This window comes from Tetrahymena thermophila (assembly GCF_000189635.1).
Source record: "Tetrahymena thermophila SB210 genomic scaffold scf_8254479, whole genome shotgun sequence".
Lineage (NCBI taxonomy): Eukaryota > Ciliophora > Oligohymenophorea > Hymenostomatida > Tetrahymenidae > Tetrahymena > Tetrahymena thermophila.
This window is the reverse complement of record NW_002476254.1, coordinates 223,531-240,410: the sequence shown is the minus strand read 5'-3', so window position 1 is coordinate 240,410 and position 16,880 is coordinate 223,531. Positions and strand designations below refer to the sequence as shown.

General features: G+C 22.3%; 6 protein-coding genes across 6 annotated transcripts; 2 read left to right on the top strand and 4 right to left on the bottom strand. All coding sequences in view use genetic code 6, as the record gives it.

Annotated features, from left to right (window-relative positions):
- Window positions 1-329: 329 nt before the first annotated feature.
- Window positions 330-5,191, bottom strand: TTHERM_00624190 (tubulin-tyrosine ligase family protein; the record flags this gene model as incomplete). Its single annotated transcript, XM_001022545.2, has 12 exons — window positions 5,103-5,191; window positions 4,902-5,014; window positions 4,820-4,846; window positions 4,663-4,718; window positions 4,480-4,579; window positions 4,252-4,425; window positions 4,006-4,089; window positions 1,451-3,925; window positions 899-1,395; window positions 706-839; window positions 490-653; window positions 330-424 (listed from the first exon to the last, which is right to left on the bottom strand). Exons 1-12 carry the CDS (start codon window positions 5,168-5,170, stop codon window positions 330-332), a joined length of 3,987 nt encoding a protein of 1,328 aa, XP_001022545.2. The 5' UTR covers window positions 5,171-5,191.
- Window positions 5,192-6,384: 1,193 nt separating this feature from the next.
- TTHERM_00624180 (GNAT family acetyltransferase) lies at window positions 6,385-8,011 on the top strand. The gene has a single exon (XM_001022544.2). The coding sequence runs from the start codon at window positions 6,446-6,448 to the stop codon at window positions 7,223-7,225; it is 780 nt and encodes a 259-aa protein (XP_001022544.2). The 5' UTR covers window positions 6,385-6,445; the 3' UTR covers window positions 7,226-8,011.
- A 553-nt stretch (window positions 8,012-8,564) lies between these two features.
- Window positions 8,565-10,183, bottom strand: TTHERM_00624160 (eukaryotic aspartyl protease; the record flags this gene model as incomplete). Its single annotated transcript, XM_001022542.3, has 2 exons — window positions 8,565-9,811; window positions 10,063-10,183. 2 exons carry the CDS (start codon window positions 10,181-10,183, stop codon window positions 8,565-8,567), a joined length of 1,368 nt encoding a protein of 455 aa, XP_001022542.2.
- A 1,043-nt stretch (window positions 10,184-11,226) lies between these two features.
- TTHERM_00624150 (PX-domain protein) lies at window positions 11,227-12,840 on the bottom strand (the record flags this gene model as incomplete). The annotated part of the gene is made up of 1 exon (XM_001022541.2): window positions 11,227-12,840. The coding sequence occupies one exon, from the start codon at window positions 12,838-12,840 to the stop codon at window positions 11,227-11,229; it is 1,614 nt and encodes a 537-aa protein (XP_001022541.2).
- A 521-nt stretch (window positions 12,841-13,361) lies between these two features.
- Window positions 13,362-14,108, bottom strand: TTHERM_00624140 (tyrosine phosphatase; the record flags this gene model as incomplete). The annotated part of the gene is made up of 1 exon (XM_001022540.1): window positions 13,362-14,108. The coding sequence occupies one exon, from the start codon at window positions 14,106-14,108 to the stop codon at window positions 13,362-13,364; it is 747 nt and encodes a 248-aa protein (XP_001022540.1).
- Window positions 14,109-14,503: 395 nt separating this feature from the next.
- TTHERM_00624130 (hypothetical protein) lies at window positions 14,504-16,821 on the top strand (the record flags this gene model as incomplete). The annotated part of the gene is made up of 4 exons (XM_001022539.3): window positions 14,504-15,365; window positions 15,459-15,549; window positions 15,920-16,372; window positions 16,431-16,821. The coding sequence occupies 4 exons, from the start codon at window positions 14,504-14,506 to the stop codon at window positions 16,819-16,821; spliced, it is 1,797 nt and encodes a 598-aa protein (XP_001022539.2).
- Between the last annotated feature and the right edge of the window lie 59 nt (window positions 16,822-16,880).

Here is a 16,880-nt window from a genome sequence, read left to right as displayed (position 1 = left end):
CAGTTTATATAGTGATTAATATTTAATTATTCAATAAATAAAACTAAATTTAGAAAATCAAATTATAAGTTTAAAATATTTTAAGTTTAAGTGATTAAAAATAAACAAAACAACACCATAATTTTTTATTATAAAATATAAATTAATATAAATATATAGATAGGTATATAGATAGTATACATGATAATTATTTTAAAATTATTGGTAGATTTTATTATAATTATAATTGTTATTTACAAACATAGTAATTAGTCAAAATTGTCAAATCATTTTTTGGGATTGATTTAGTTTAGGTCTTTCAAAATTATTCAGTTAAATCATTTTGTTTATCAGTCATATTCAATTTCTTTATCTTCATCCTTATCCTTGTTACTCTTTTCATCGTCAATTTCCTCATCTTCATCAAGATCATTCATTCCTTCAACTATTTGTATTAAATTAAGTAAGAATGATTATTATTCAAAAAATTAATTAAATATATTTATTTACGACAATTTTCTTGGTTTTTATAGAGTCTTTTTAATTCTATTCCATCGTATTATTCATCAAATATAATTTCAAATCTATTATGCTCAGTTAATGAATCTGGGGCTAAATGCTTTTTTTATCCTGGCCAATTTTGTGGAGGAGGGAATAAAGGGTCAAGACCAATTCTATTTTGATAATTTTTTAATTAAAATTAATATAATATTTACAATTAATTACCTAAAAGCATTTTCAATCATTCCAGGTATAACTCTTAAGCATATTGGACATGTTGTTTCTATAGCTGGGTTAGTATTTATTTCTATCAAATAGGGTTTAAATTTATCGTCAATCATAAAATCTAAACCAAAAACCTATTTTAAAAATAAAAATAAAATTCTAAACTCTAATAAAGTATAAATTTATTTATTACTTCAAAATTATTCTGCTTTCTTTGTGGGTCTAACTTTAGAAAAGTAGCTCTGATAGAATCGGTAGCTATTGCTTTCATTTTCGGTAAAATTTAAGAGTAAAGGTTATACTTTTAATCAGAATACCATATATCCAAATATCTCTAAAATTCAAAATATGATAATTTATTTCCTGGTTCAAACTTATTATATTCTTCACAATCTTTTTATATAGCATCATTTGTTAGATGAATGAATACGTCAGAAACATCTGAAAGGTCAAATTCTCTTCCACTAGTTCTGATGTAACCTTCTTAATACCAATAACCTCTGAGAACTCCATTAATGCAAGTAATAAGCATGTATGCTCTAATATCGAACTTTCTTCTGTTATAGAGGAAAGGTCTTTCAATATATTTCTAGACTATATATGTTTTATCTTTTCCATTATTATGCTTTTCTTTACTTGTTAATATACGCTTTATATCATTTAAATTATCACAGACTTGTATACCATTTCCTATAATTTTATAACAAAATGATTTAACTTAAAAAAAAATATAGTAAAAAATTACCTCTATTAGTGATTTCTCCTGGCTTAACAATCCAGACATTTTTCATCTTTTTCTAAGACTTCTTAGACTCATCATTATCATTATTAGAGTTCTCTATCTCTTTAAATTTCTTTAAGAAATTTCTGAATTCTTTATCTTCTGTTCCTCTAGTTAAATGGTAAGTTAAAGGGAGATAATTAAAAACATCATCTTTCATGAGTTGATAATATTGTCTCATGTTATAGAATAATGCCTTTTTATTTCCTAACATGTAATTAAATTACAAATGATTATGAGTAATTTATTTTTAACTATTTTCAAGAATTTTATAGGGCTTATCAATATTTGTTCTTTTTAAATTTTTAAGACGAAAACTTAAATCATCCCAATTTTAAATATAATAATCTCTTTAGCCTGGCTAGCTATTCATATATTTATAATACATCTGATAGTCTTACTATGAGAATATTTTTAAGTTGTGATCAGAATATTGTGGGAAGGGGTTGGCTTACTTATTAATAGAGCTACCATTTTACTTAGCATCATTTACTCCTCCTTTAAAAGCAGCAGTATTACTACCATTTCCTTAATTACTGCTATTGTTGTTTTGATTTTGCTTTTAATTGAATCTTTTATCAGGGGAACTTTGTAGCTTGTTGAAAACTCTACTTGTTTAATTCATATCATCAGGAGAATCTTTACCATCAACTTCTTGAAACACAACTTTTGCTCTACTAATTTGAAATTCAGGAGATATGTAATCATCTTTATTGATATCCTCTTCAGTGTGTGGAGGATCTAAGTTTTCCTATTTATCGAAGAATGGTTATACTTTACATTAGGTCCAAAGGAAGTTGCACTCGAGGTGCTAATCATAATCTAAGACTTGCCACCACCATCTATTTTTGATGCAATTTTTTATCAATTTACTGTTATTTCCACGCCCAACACAGATTTTATAAATTGGATTTTCTTGTGGCATTGTAACAAAGTAATGACTGCCAAAATTAATTTTAAATATAAAATCTTTATAGGTGTTAAACTTTTTAAAGAATATTTCTTCACGTTAAAGATTGTTATCGTTCATAGAGAATTAAAAGTTTTTATTTCCATTATTTTTTGGTAATCTTCTTACCATCATCATCGCCTAATTACTTGGACGAGAATTCAAGGATTAGTTAATTCTTTTTCTATTTTAACCTCCTCCTGAAGGAGTATTTACCCTATCTTATTAATTTAATCCTTATAAGTTACTTTGATTGTTGTTAGATAATCCATTCACTTAACCATTTGATTCTTTGGTAGACTCAGATTCGCTTGAAGGTTAGCTATTTTTTTGTTCATAGTAATCATTTTGTTATTCGTTTGGATTATTTCCTGGAGTCAGAGATTGTTATATCAAATTTCCATTTTGATCATATCTTTCTTGCTAATTATTGTTTTCATTAAATCCAAATAATTTGTCTTTTCCCATAGGAGAGCTAGCTTACTCATTCATTTCAGCAATACCACTTAAAATTAACTATTGATCTGAGCTATTGCTTCTATACGCTTATCTTTTATCAACTAAACCCTGTTGTCCATTATTCATTGTCTGATTAAGCTTATTAGAACCTGCAGCCATCTGTTTATTATTTCTTAAATTAACATTTTGCCTATTCTCAGCTAAATTGCTATTTATCATTTCTGAAAGATTATTTATTTTTTACTATCTTTTGGTGTTCAAACTATTGTAATAAGCTTGATTAGCATTCAATCTATGAGATTTACTAATATCTTAAGGTGGTATCTATTTAATTTCCAAACCAAAAATATTCATGAATTATTTTCTTTCCATTTACTGCACTTTAACATTAAAGTGAGCTAATATTTTTTTAAGTATTTTATTTCGATCTTCTTAAGTTGTGTACCCATTTAAATTTTAGCTATAACCTTAGTTGTAATCGTAAAGTCGACTGTGCTAATTGTGTATTGAATTAATAGGACTCTAAGGAAATCTCATTTCTTTAATAATATTTTGCATTTTATTTTAAGGAATTTAATATGGATTTGCTCCTTACTAATTCTGCTAGTATTACTACTGTTAATTTTACCACTCAGGAGAAGCTGACATATAAGATTTATCTAAATTTTTAATACCATGGACTGGAGGTGATTAGTTAAAGCTTTTAGTTGATCCATTGTTATGGAGTTATGATTAATTTTACTGATAGTTAATTTTCTAAGCTCCAATAGTTAAGAGATTTGGATGATAAGTTTACTAATTTAAGCTATTATTTAGAGCATTATAATTGCTTAACTATTAAGCTGCTTGTTAATTTTAAAAGAAGTTTTTTGCTTCATTAAATTATTATTAGTACTGATTTCTACTATCTGCTGAGTATTCTCTTTTTCTGTAAGGATATGGCATTTTTTCAGGACTACTAATTATTTAGCTTTAAATAATATCTGGATTACTGCTCTTTTGTAATGAATTATCCCTTTAAGTAATTTAGTCTTTTTTAGTAAAAAATAAAAGTATAAATTATTTTTTTATATTTCAAAATCATAAAAAGGATGGTTTAAAATAAATTTACCTTATATTAATGAACTTTATAATTACTAAATCATATTCTAAGTATAATTTAAGTTTCTTTAATCGAGACTACTATTTGTCACTGCTAATATAATAAACAAAATATTTTCAAAATTTTAATCATAAGTTTACATTTAAATTGTTAGTTTTTCATGAAAAATAAATTTAATACTTTTTCCTAATTTTATGTTCTTATGAACATTGAAAAATTAACAATTTTTATATAAAAGTTCTATTTTTAAATTACCTCGAATCTGGTTATCATTTTTCTTTTTAATCCTATATGATATTCCTCCTTAGAGAACATTTTTATTATAAACCATAGGATTCCCTTAAACATTCTAAACATTTTATTGCTATTATAGTATTCTCTATTCATTAGTATTTATTTAGTTAGAATCATTAAATTACTTTCCATCGTCTATAAAACAAAAAAAATCAATTGAAGATTTTACTTTTTAAAAAGAAATTTTACTTTATCCATCAATATAATCATTATTCGCACTCTTAATCATGCTATTTATATCATTTTCTATCTTTTAAACATTTAAAGTATAGTTATCAGCATTTCCATTCTATTTTTTAAATAAATAAAATGATAAGTTATTTAATTAGTTAATTAGCTAGGCGAACTAGTAAATTAAAATGTATTAATTACTAAATCTAATACTTTATTGGCACTTTAATGATTTACTAAATTACTTGTCATTCCTTCTATTTATTTATTTACAAAAAGAATTGATTAAAATTGCTAATTCATATTTTTATATCAAATTTAGTAATCTCTTATAAAGCAAATAGTATAAATGCTTTACCAATATAAAGACGGCCTATTGGATGGTCTATTAATAGATTAATTTTATTTGGTAACAATTAGAACTAAAAAAAATAATTTACTTTTCCAATCTTAAATTTGCTATATTGAATTTTACTATCTCATGTGATTGCTCTCAGTCCTTGAATTCCTATTTCTATTCCTCTCTTAACTACTTTTTATGATAGTCTAGCGCCTAAATATATATTAATATGCCTTTAAGAATTTGTCAATAAAGGACTAAGCAAATAAAATTATTATTTAAAAAGCTTTATGCAATTTACGTTTGGTTAGAAATATTCGCCCTTTAATTTAAAGAGTAAAAGTTACTATCTTTTTAACCTTTTATCATAATATATCTGTTATTATTGAATATTTAACACAATTTATTATTATCTTTTATATGCCAAATTAGTAAAAGTTAATAATAAATTAATTGTTGGAAATGATGAATGATATTAAGTTTAATAAGGCTTTTTAGCTATTAAAATAAAAAACTAAAATAAAGAATCACCACTCAATATATAAATAAGCGAATTATATTTTTATTTGTTTTACAATAAATACAATTCCTTAATATTTTATAAATTTACAAATTAGCTTTTGTTCATGTTTTAATTTTTTTTTACTTAGTCTTGTTCGAATCATTTCCTAAATAAGTATTCAAATAAAAATTAACTTGTTAACCATTAATTTTGAAAAATAAAAATCAAAACAAATAAATCTATAAAATTATAAATTCACTATTTAAAAATATATTTTTTACTTCAAATATATTTGATGGGGGAAAAGGAAACAACTTAACGAAAAAGCAAAAACCATTTTAAAATATGTATTCTGTTAAATATTTTTTAATTATTTTTAGGAATCATTTTTTAAAAAAAACAAAGAATAATTTTTAAATCACTAAATTCATTCATTTAAAAATATTTTTGTTTTATTTTAAATATTAACTTTATAAATTTTTATACAAACAAATATTGTTTTTGAAAAATGTAAACTTCCTTTAAAAAACTTAATCTCTTTATTGCAACTATGATAAGAAATTATCTATTAATTTTATATTAGATCTTAATTGTTAATAATTAAATCAACATTAAATAAGATAATTAGATTAAACTTCAGATTGTAATTGTTATAAAAAGCAAGCTTTGGTTTTTATTTTAGATATAAGATCTATGATCAATAAATAAACTTCATTAATACATTATCATTAAAAAATTAAGATAAATGTATTAAACCTCAAATTTAAATTCTTAATACAGCTATTCATTTTTTACAATTTATATTTATTAGGAATAATATTAAAATGTCACAATTTTTATCTTGAAACCTATCAACTAGGAATGATATATATTATATTTATATTAAACTATTATAATAAATATTTTTCTCTTTGCAAATTTAAGGGAGAAAAAATTTCTAAGTTTCTAAAAATCTAGTAAAAATATATAATTATTATGCCAGTATCCTAAATAAAAAAAAACATAAATCAGGTATTTTCTATTTAAAATGATATTTATATGCTCATATTTCAAATCAGACAAATATTTGATTTATTTTTTAATTTATTTATAATTTTAATAAATTAATTTGTAAAAGTATTAATTAAAGAATATCTTATAAAATGAAGTTTAAAATAATAGAATACAACAAAAAATATGATTTTTAGCTTAAAAAGTTGTACTTAAATAATATAACAAGAACTGCTACTCCGGATGGTTAAATTTACTAGAGCTAGTTATTTGAAAAATATGGATATTTGAAAATGTTTATATGCTATTTTATTTTTGGTTTGCTCCTCTATATTTTGCTTTAATTGCTAATAAATCAAATAATGGCTGTAATTTTTACTGTACTAATTTTGTTAGTATTCTTTCAACAAGGTTATGTTATTGTATTAGTAAAAATTCTAATTTACTACTACTGCTTTAATGTCTTTATTCATGATTTTAGAAATATTGATTAATACTATGGTAGTAAAAACAATAAATTATGGCTTGCAATAGATGAGGAATAAGACGATGTTTTAGGAGTAGCAGCTTTAGATGAAAGTACCTCATTACTTGACGATTTAAACTTATGGGATACAGTCTTATCAGATGAAAATTAAAAATAAAAACATAAAACTCAAGTGTGTGAATTAAAAAGAATGTCTGTTTCTCCAAAGGCAGCTGGAAAAGGTATAGGAAAAGCTTTAACTGAGAGATTTATCTAATATGCTGAAAGTAAGGGATTTGAGTATGCTTTTTTGACAACATATAAATTTAATAAAGCAGCAACTAAATTATACGAGAAATTAGGGTTTTAAATAAAATAAATAATTCCTTTCGACTCTATTCATAATATTCTTAATTTAGAAGTATCATTTATGGTAAAATAATTTAACTCTACTAAATCAAAATGAGTAGCATATGTTTGTTTGTATTTTTATACTGAGTGTGAATGGCAACATTTGTAACTTTTACTTTTTTCAAATTATTTTTTATATATTTAGGAAATTTAAATTATTTAAAATTTAAAGTAAAATGTTAGTTTGATTATTTTTAAAATTTAAAAATTTTATTTATTTTTTAATATTAATTTAATTTATGTAATTACATATCTTCCTTAGATATGCGCTTATGTTGTCTTTTTCAATTTATTTATTTACTTTATTATTTATTTATTTATTATTTATTCTTTAATTTAGTTTTATTTAATTTGTTTTTGTTTAATTCTTTTATTAAATAATATCTTTCATTTTTTTCTTATTATTTATTTTTATATTTTTTTATTTTTATTTTCATTTTAAAATAATTTTATCTATGTTTCAAAAGCAAGGAGAGTGAGAGTTGCATGAGATCAGATGACTTAAGCAAGGTACCTATAAAAAATACTTTTATATATTTGTTTTATCTAAGAGAGAATTTGATGATAATTTCATCTTTTTTGTGATTTTTTTATTGACAAAGAATTTCTCTACAGTCAAATTTAACATTATTAATCTAATCGCTATGGGGCTTTCTAATTTCTACACTACCATTAAGCTTGTTTAAAAAACTTATCCACGAAAAACTGCGATTAAATCATTTTATAAATTTGTCGAGAAACTAGTGCATTTATTTTAAGCATGCACCAAGCAATTTTATTTATTTGGAATTTTCTTTTTTAAAAACTCTTAATTAATTTTTTTCCTCTTTTAATTAATTATGAAACAAAATAACTTTGAAGAAAATAAGAAATTAATCTGAAAGTAAATTTTTAATTTTCAATAAATGCAAAAGAAATACAAAGTGTGGAATATATATAATTAATAAAATAGATAAGCAATTTTTTTTAATGAATTTTTTATTTATTTATTTACTTAAAGTTTTATGGGTAATAAAGGAAAGAAAAATTTATTGTTATTAATCAAATTAATAAGAAAATAAATACCTTTAAAAATAACTTTGATGGAGAAATAATAATTTGCTAAGCTCAAATATATAATTTTGAACATTAAAGCTTTTTTCATTCATTTATTTATATGATAATTAAATTTGGATGAAATAAGTTAGTTGTTGATTTTTAATTTTTATTTTGTTTAAATTATTAGAAATGAAATAATTTTTATTTAATATTTTTTAGTTGGTTATTATGAATATTTATTTATATTTTTAGTAATTATGAAAAAATAGCTAGCAAAAATTCTAACTAACTACTGCATAAGGGTTTTGTATTTGTTTATTATAATGTTAAGTATAACTATACTTATTTTTATATTTTCAAAATATCTTTTTGATGATACTTTTGGCTGCTGAATATCCAATAGACATAATCATGAAGCCAATTAAGATATATAAAATTACTTTGGTTTAGCATATTTGATAATCTAAAGGGTCTAATTAAACAAACCCGATTTAGTTGTGATTTATATCAAATATAACGTATTAGTTTTAAAGGAATGGGTACCCTAAAATGAGTTCATTAGGAATATTATTTTTATCGCCTTCTTTAGTATTATTTTAAGTTAAAAAATTAATTAACATTAAATTTTGGTGATTCTTAACTATTTTCTCTTCAACATATTATTTAGGAGGTATAGAAATAACTAACTCTTAATTATTCTGGTCAATAAATGTAAAGCTCAAAGGTGGGAAATTATCTACTCTTCCATCTGGATTTTTACATTTTAGTTGGCAAAATTTCGATTAAATTCCACATTCAAGCTTGCACTAAAAATTATAATTGTTTATTAAGACATCCCTAACTTTCTCATTTAAATTCTGATCAAGAACTATATAGTTAGTACCAGAGTCAATATTTGCCTTAAACTAATCTTCTTTCTCAATAATATTCTTTTATTCTATTTCTTCAAGAATTGCTGGAATTTTTGAATTTAATCTTTGATTTTCATTTAGAATCGAATAATTTCCTACTTTAAAATCTTAAAGTTAAATTTACCATTTTTTTAAGTCTGTATCTATTGATATATATTGAATATCAGTTTTATTTTATGGAATTAGACTTTATTTAATTCCTCCAAGAATTAAAGAAGCATCATGTTTACGAAAATTTATTGAGAAAACTTAATCATTGTCAATTTTATTTTATTACTTAAATTGATAAACAAAGGGATTTATATAATTTTCATATTATTCATATTCTAATCCTATTAATCCATTATATGTCATTTCTAACAAATCATCACTAATATCTACAACATGACCCATATCTACTTTAAGAGTAAGAGTCCCAGTATTTTATAAATCATCAAGTACTAAATAATCATAGGTGTCATAATAAGTGACTTAACCAGTTCCATATTTAATTTCATCAAGTATATCTTTATTTTTGCAAATGTCTTCCTCACATTTTCTGGTTATTTTTTTATTATTTCTTTCAACGCATTTTTTACATTTTTCATTTTAAACCCAGGTTTTTTTTGAGCCAGTATCAACTAAGAACTTAAAATTTGATTCTTATACCTCCTTACCCATACTAGTATGAACATAAAATAAATTTTCAATACCTTTTTTAAAAAATAAAAATAAAATTCAAACATTTCTTTCATCTTTAATGAGATAATATTTTCAGTCAATTAATACACAAAAATGAAGATAGATTAATTAAATTATTATTATCTTTTAAACTATTTTGATATTTTGTTTAAGCCTAATTACAAAAATATACTAACTGCTCATTTAAATATATCAATTCGCCATTTTGGTTAATGATGCAAACTCTCTTTAAAATAACGATCGAAATAAGTAATTATTTTACTATCATGGTGGAGTTAAATTTCGAATATCTTCTCATTTTAATTACTCTCAGAATTCTGCCCATAAGCAAGCAATGGAAGTACTACCAAAGATAAATATATTAAGTTATTTATTTTCAACATTTTATTATTAATAAAGCTATTTTTTTATATTTTAATTTCTTTTCTTTTGTTTCTTTACTTAATTATATTGAATGTATACTTAAATCATTTAGTCAATCAACCTACTTCTTATTGATGATTAAATTTATTAAAATTTTCTTTATTCATTTTCAAATGAAAAAAGCAAACAAACAAAAAACCAAAAAGAGTCTAACCATTTCCTTATTTATTTATAAGGAAGAAATTTTTAAAGCAAGAAAAAACTTTATTTTGTAAATATTGTTTTATATTTGTTTATATTCATTCATTGATTCTTTAGCAAAATGAAGATCTAAAGCAAAGTATTGATTTTCTAAAAGAAAAAAAAAATAGAAAAAGGAATTACCTCAGTTGTTTAAAGGTAACAAAGTTAAAATAGCAGATAATTTTTATATATTCATATTATAGCCTAATATCAATAGCTAATTAGTTGAGCAAAAAATTACAAATCTTTGTTAATTTAAACAAAAAAAATTCTTCATTTCATCATCAGTTAATATAAATGAAAGTCCATCTTCTACAATTTTATTTCTTAATAATTTATTAAGAAAATTAAGGTTTTTAATGTTAAAGAAATCATTTTGTGATATTAGGAAAATTAATTTTTTTAAAGGAATTATATATGTTTTTTTTGTTTGTTAATTTTTTAAATTTTAACAAATTTATTGTTTTTCATGCTTTTTACACATCTTATTTTAATGAATAATATAAAAATAATTTTAATGTGCAAAATTAATATTAAAAAATATTTTTATTTAATATTCTTAAATTTAAAAACTCACTGTTCAATTTAAAGTTAATTTTCAAGATTTTTACAAAAAATGAATGATTAAATTGAAAAAATTATTTTTATTTTATCAGTTTTAATTTTAAAGTTTATTAAAAATATGCAATTTTAAAAATTAAATAGTTAATTTTATAAATTAAAAATAAATTTTAATTTATATTTTTATAATATCAAAATAAATTTAACATCTGTAAAATTAATTAGCAAATAATCATTTTTTGAGAAACTTTTGATTATTTCAATTATTGTTGTTAAAGATAAGGTTTTATATTTAGTAAAATAGCTTATCGTTATTTGGTTGATTTTTATTGTTGATATCTTCATATACTTATATTGAAGGTACGAAATAGCTTTAATTTAGTGAATGGTACTCACTAACTAGGTCAGGAATACTAGATATAATATCTTATTTTAGGATGTTGGAGTCTTCATCTAAGTTTTTTTAAGATATTTCAATTATTTACTTTAATTCATTTATTTAGTTATCTAGTAATTCCTTTTATTTTTCTTCAGAGCACTAAAATTTTTACTTTAAAACTGAAATATATTTTTATATATATTCTTTTAATTTAACCAAGGCATCCTAAAATCCTTTAAGCCTGCAAAGACATAGCCCTATTTTCATAATTAACTTATACACTTTAGTATTATACTCCTATATTACTTTTACTTCTTCCTATATAATGTCATTAAAGTCTGCTTAAATCTATTCAGAAGTGTCCATCATAGACCTTTTTTTATTTTAGATTGCATCTTTCTCTTAATCATCACTTTTATTACTCTTCTCAGCAATTTAGCTAATTGCATCATTACATTAGCAAATAGTTTTAGCTAGCAATTAAAATATTTCTTAAACACTTTTTTCAAACTATTTACACTCCTATTCATTTTCTTCTAAATTTTTAGAATCTAAATTGATATCTCTTATAGTTAAGGTATTCATTTACTATTCTAAAAGCTACAGTGTAGTATCTTTATTTTTTTTAATTACATCTTTAATATTTTCAATAAATTTATTTATTTTTGACTCACTCCCTATCTACAACTCTTCATTGCTTTGACCTTCTTTAGAAAGAAACTATTTAAAACAATCTCTTTTACTAAAATGTGGATTTTAATTGAGGAGATTCAGATAAGATTCTAGTAATATTTTTCTATAGATTATATCCTATTCATTTCTTGGGGAATAGCCAACTAGACTGTAAAAGTCAAACATTTTATCTGGCAAATGGGGTATGATCTTACCCAAAATTTCCTGATCAGAATATAGATCTTAATGCAATTATGCGAATTCACTGTACCTTTTAGAAATGATATAAGATTCATTGCAATAATAAGTGATCTGGATTTGATATCTGATATACTACTTTTGATATTTTTCTTATACAATTTTATAATTCTGTATTTCTATTTGCTTTATATCGAACCTATTTTATTTACGATACAAACAATTGTTTGCATGCTTTAAAAATTTTTCATATTCTACTATTTCTTTACAACCATAGTCCTTTGAAAATAGGCATTTAAACCTACTGCTACATAATGTTGAATAGACTATTGGATGTGTTTTGCTTGATTTAAATATCTAACTACAATTAGGACAATTTTCACATACTTGAATACATGATCTGATACATTTCCTGCAGTAATTCTTTTTACAAACAGAGCATTCATCAGGCTCCCATAAAATATCTGTGCATATATCGCATTGATATTATTTAGATAGTTGTTTAGCTTCAGAGGAGTCATAAAATAATTGAGTTGGTATCCCTTAATCTAATTCAATCTAACACTCTTCCTTTTTCCACTCTTCCTTCAATAAAGGAAATTAAGAGTAACAAATATCTCCCATTTATTACTTTTCTTTTATTACTAATTTAATTATTATTTTTAATTCTTTTGCTTTTGAATTTCAATAAGTTTGTTTATTAAAATGAATTACGATTGCTTAGAATATTTTTTTTTTTATCACCAAATTTGATATAGATTAGTGATAGATACATGCAAAAATATCAAGAATGATATAATACTATCTCAACCAAATAATTGCAAAAATAAAAAAAGTAAAGCTTATAAATTTTTAAATATATGACAGAGATGCATATAATCTGATAAGAAATTTTTTTGAACAGAAAGTTCTTATTATTTAAGACAATACATTTGTTGATCAATGTATACTTCTTACTTAAATTGAAAATATTTATTTTCATAGAAATCTTAAGCATAAATGCTTATAATAAGATTAAGTATATGATAAAATTTAAACTAAATATTGTAAAAATCAAAGAATATTTTGAATATTATACACAAATACAAACATATTTTAACTCATACACAATAATTGAAATTTTAAATATATCGATCGAGTTAATATCAATTTTATTTATTTTCCTATTCAGTTTCTTATTTATTTTCTTCAACTTATTATTCAACTAAATCATTTTGTTATTGCTACTAATTTTCATTAACATTTTGATCTTTTTCCTTTTAGTCTTCAGGCTGCTATTCTGTATTTTCTTTTTTTAATAATTCTTCATACTTTTTAAGCTAAGCAAGAAAGTTTTAATTTGGCTAAATTACTGGTCTTGCTTATTTTGTAATATTTAAAGCTTCATCTAATGTTTTATTTTGGTATTTCATTAAGTAAGCTAAGACAAGTGAAGTAGATCTTGAAACACCAGCAAAACAATGGACTAAAACATTTTAATTGCTTGATATAGCTTTATGCATAAATTCATTAGATTCTTCAAAATAATTAATAATATTTTCATTTTTAGAGTCTTTAATCCTGATTATTTTATATTCTGTTATGATATCTTAAAAGGGATGCTTAAATTCTTCCATTGCTGTTAATACATATTTAATATTTAATTCAACTAGCACATCTTTACTTAGTGCCGCTCCTACAGATCCTAAATACAAGTTTGGGATAATCTAATTAGGATACTTATCAGTTTTAGTATATTAAAGAGCATATAATATCTTAACTTGCTAAAATATCATATCAAGCTTCTTATTTAATACTTTTTATTTGTCTTAGTTGTCCTAATTTTCCTTTTCCTTGGCCCTATTTGAGTTAGCAGGAGATTTAACATCTATCTACTAATTACTGCTACTCATTCCAACTAAAAAACTTAAAATAAATCAAATTAATAAAAATAATTATTATTATTATTTAAACATCTGTAATAATTTTAAATGCGTATCACATTAAACTTGAAATAATAAAAAATAACATAATTAAATTTAATTTAATTTAGATTTTTAAATAAAAATAAATTATTTTATAAAAAAACAGAATATCAAATTAAATTTAAGAGTTATCTTTTTAAACATTTAATTACATATAATAGAATAATTTCAAGCAATCAATCAATCAACACTAATGTTTTGTATTTTTGTTAAAAATTGCTTCATCAAATAAATCAAAAAATAATATCAAAAATTGTAAATTTCGCAAAAATTTTGTGAAAAATTTAAATTAACAAAAATTAAAAAAAAAAGTAAAGTAATTTATGGAAATTATGGAGACAGCATCAGTAAAACCTTCATTTAATTGTAGCATTACTTGCAAATATCACCAAGAGGAAACTTTTCTTTGTATTTGCATGGAAAAAATTTGTTAAAAAAGGTATGAGCTATGCTGCATAAAGTGCTAAGAAGAAAGACATGTTAATCATAGTCTACTATCTCTCTCAAAGTTTTTTGAAGTATACAATAATGAGAGAGAGAAATACTTTCATGGATTAGATAATTAAATATAAAAACTTATTGAATCTTATGAAAATATAGATAAAGATTTTAATAGGGCAATAAATAATATTTCATAGGCAAGAGACCTGCTTAAAAACTCTATTTAATCATTTAAAGCTGAGTTTAGATTATTTGAAGATGAAATTGAAGCAGTTGAAGGAGTTTTATCAAATATAAAAAGAAATAATTTTTCATATGATGATACACAGTAGTTCTTAGATTAATATATTGAAAAATCATCATTTTACTGCAGTTTTAAAGATATTAATAAAAGTTATCAATTTTAGCTTCATGCAAAGCAGTTTTTAGCCTACTTTAATGAGTAAAGCATAAATACCAATAAAATATTTGGAGATTAGCTAAGATAGGAAGGAATGATAATGAATTTGAAGAGTTTAAATGGTTCAGCAGAGCTCTTGAAGAATTAGGCTAGAATTTTATTAACTTCAAAATAAGATTTCTCTTTTCTAAACAAGTAAATTTAGGAAGGAAGTTATGTAGATGAATCGGATAAAATTGAAATTAAAGAGTTAGCCTCAAAATAATGGAATGAAGTTTAACATATTATAGATACAGCAAGCTCAGAATTTCTTTAGGCTATGCCATAAATTGATTTGACAATAGGTAAATATTAATTTGTTTAAAATAAATAAATAAGCATTCATTTAGTATCAAATTTTTTAAAAACCTATTTAATTTTTTTATCAAAAAATATAGATCTTTCTGTCAAAGCTCATCAGAAAGAATAGGTTATTTCTTTACTGAAAAATAATAAGAAACTCAAAAGTTTTAGAATCAATTTAAAACAGTAACTAATTTTTATAACTAAAATTTTAATTAGATAGATTTTGTAATAGAGGATTTTACTATATAATAAATTCTCTACAAACAAATTTTTTTAAATTACTTCAGCAATTATATTAAAACTCAATTCTCAAAATAAAACTAATTATTGATTATTATTATCATAAAATATCTTAATTGCTCAATTTCTCGCTCCTTAATTCGTTTAATATTGTATGTACTCTAATGAGGCTTACTTTAAAAACTGATTACCATAATATAAAATTTTAACATTAATAGCCTAATTGAGGAATTAGGGTATTAATTTAGGAAACAATATTATTTCTTTAAATATATATTCTTTTTATAATCTAAAATCAAATATTATATTATAGTTTTTAGCCGTTTGAGGATGGTTCTTTAACAGAAGTCTTAAATGAATATTAGTAAAAGCTAGAAAATTTTGAAATTTTGCAAGAAAGTGGATCATATTAGGAGTAATATACTAGAAAGATGTTAGAAACATTGAAATTAACATCATTAAGGAAGTTAAAATTAGATATTACTTTCTTAAAGCCATAAATGCATAAAGAATTATTAAAATTAATATCAGAAAATCATTGGCTTGAGGATATCAATTTGAATCTAAGTATGCATGATATAAATAGATAAAAGATAAAGGATTACTTGACTGCGATATCTCATAATTAAATTTTAAAGAAACTTAAGCTAAATTTTAGTTGCATTAATAACCCACCTTATATCTCTTAAGACACATTAGAACAAATAAATGACTTCTTTGCTAACAATAAAGAAATTTAAATGTTTATTATAGGTTAAAATATAGAGTAAATTAAACATTTTTGCATTTTTGATATTTATATTATATTAAAAATATGTTAATAGATGTGAATATTACAAAGAAATCCACAATATTTTGCAAGTACATTAAAATCCTAATCTAAAGATTCTAGATATAGATGCCAAGCCTGCTCATAAAGGGCTTTCATTCTTAAATTTAAATAATTAGCTGTAAGAGTTATAGAAATGCAAAACTATCTTAGAAAATAACCCTAACTTGATATCTCTAAAGTTACATAACTTTGACTAAAAGTTAATTAACTTCTTTGAAGTTAAGAAAAAAGCACTTAAAGTTATAACGTATCTTCAATTTAGGATGAGGAATTATCGTAAAGAAATAGTAAAAGAAACATTTTCTTTTCTTGAAGAGCCAATTTTTTTAAGTTTAAGAGAAAAAAAGACCCCTGTAAAAAATAGAGCCTTAAATATGTTTTGAATTTTATTATAATTTATTTAAATTTTTGTAGAATAAATTGTATTTTCTAATTAAAATAT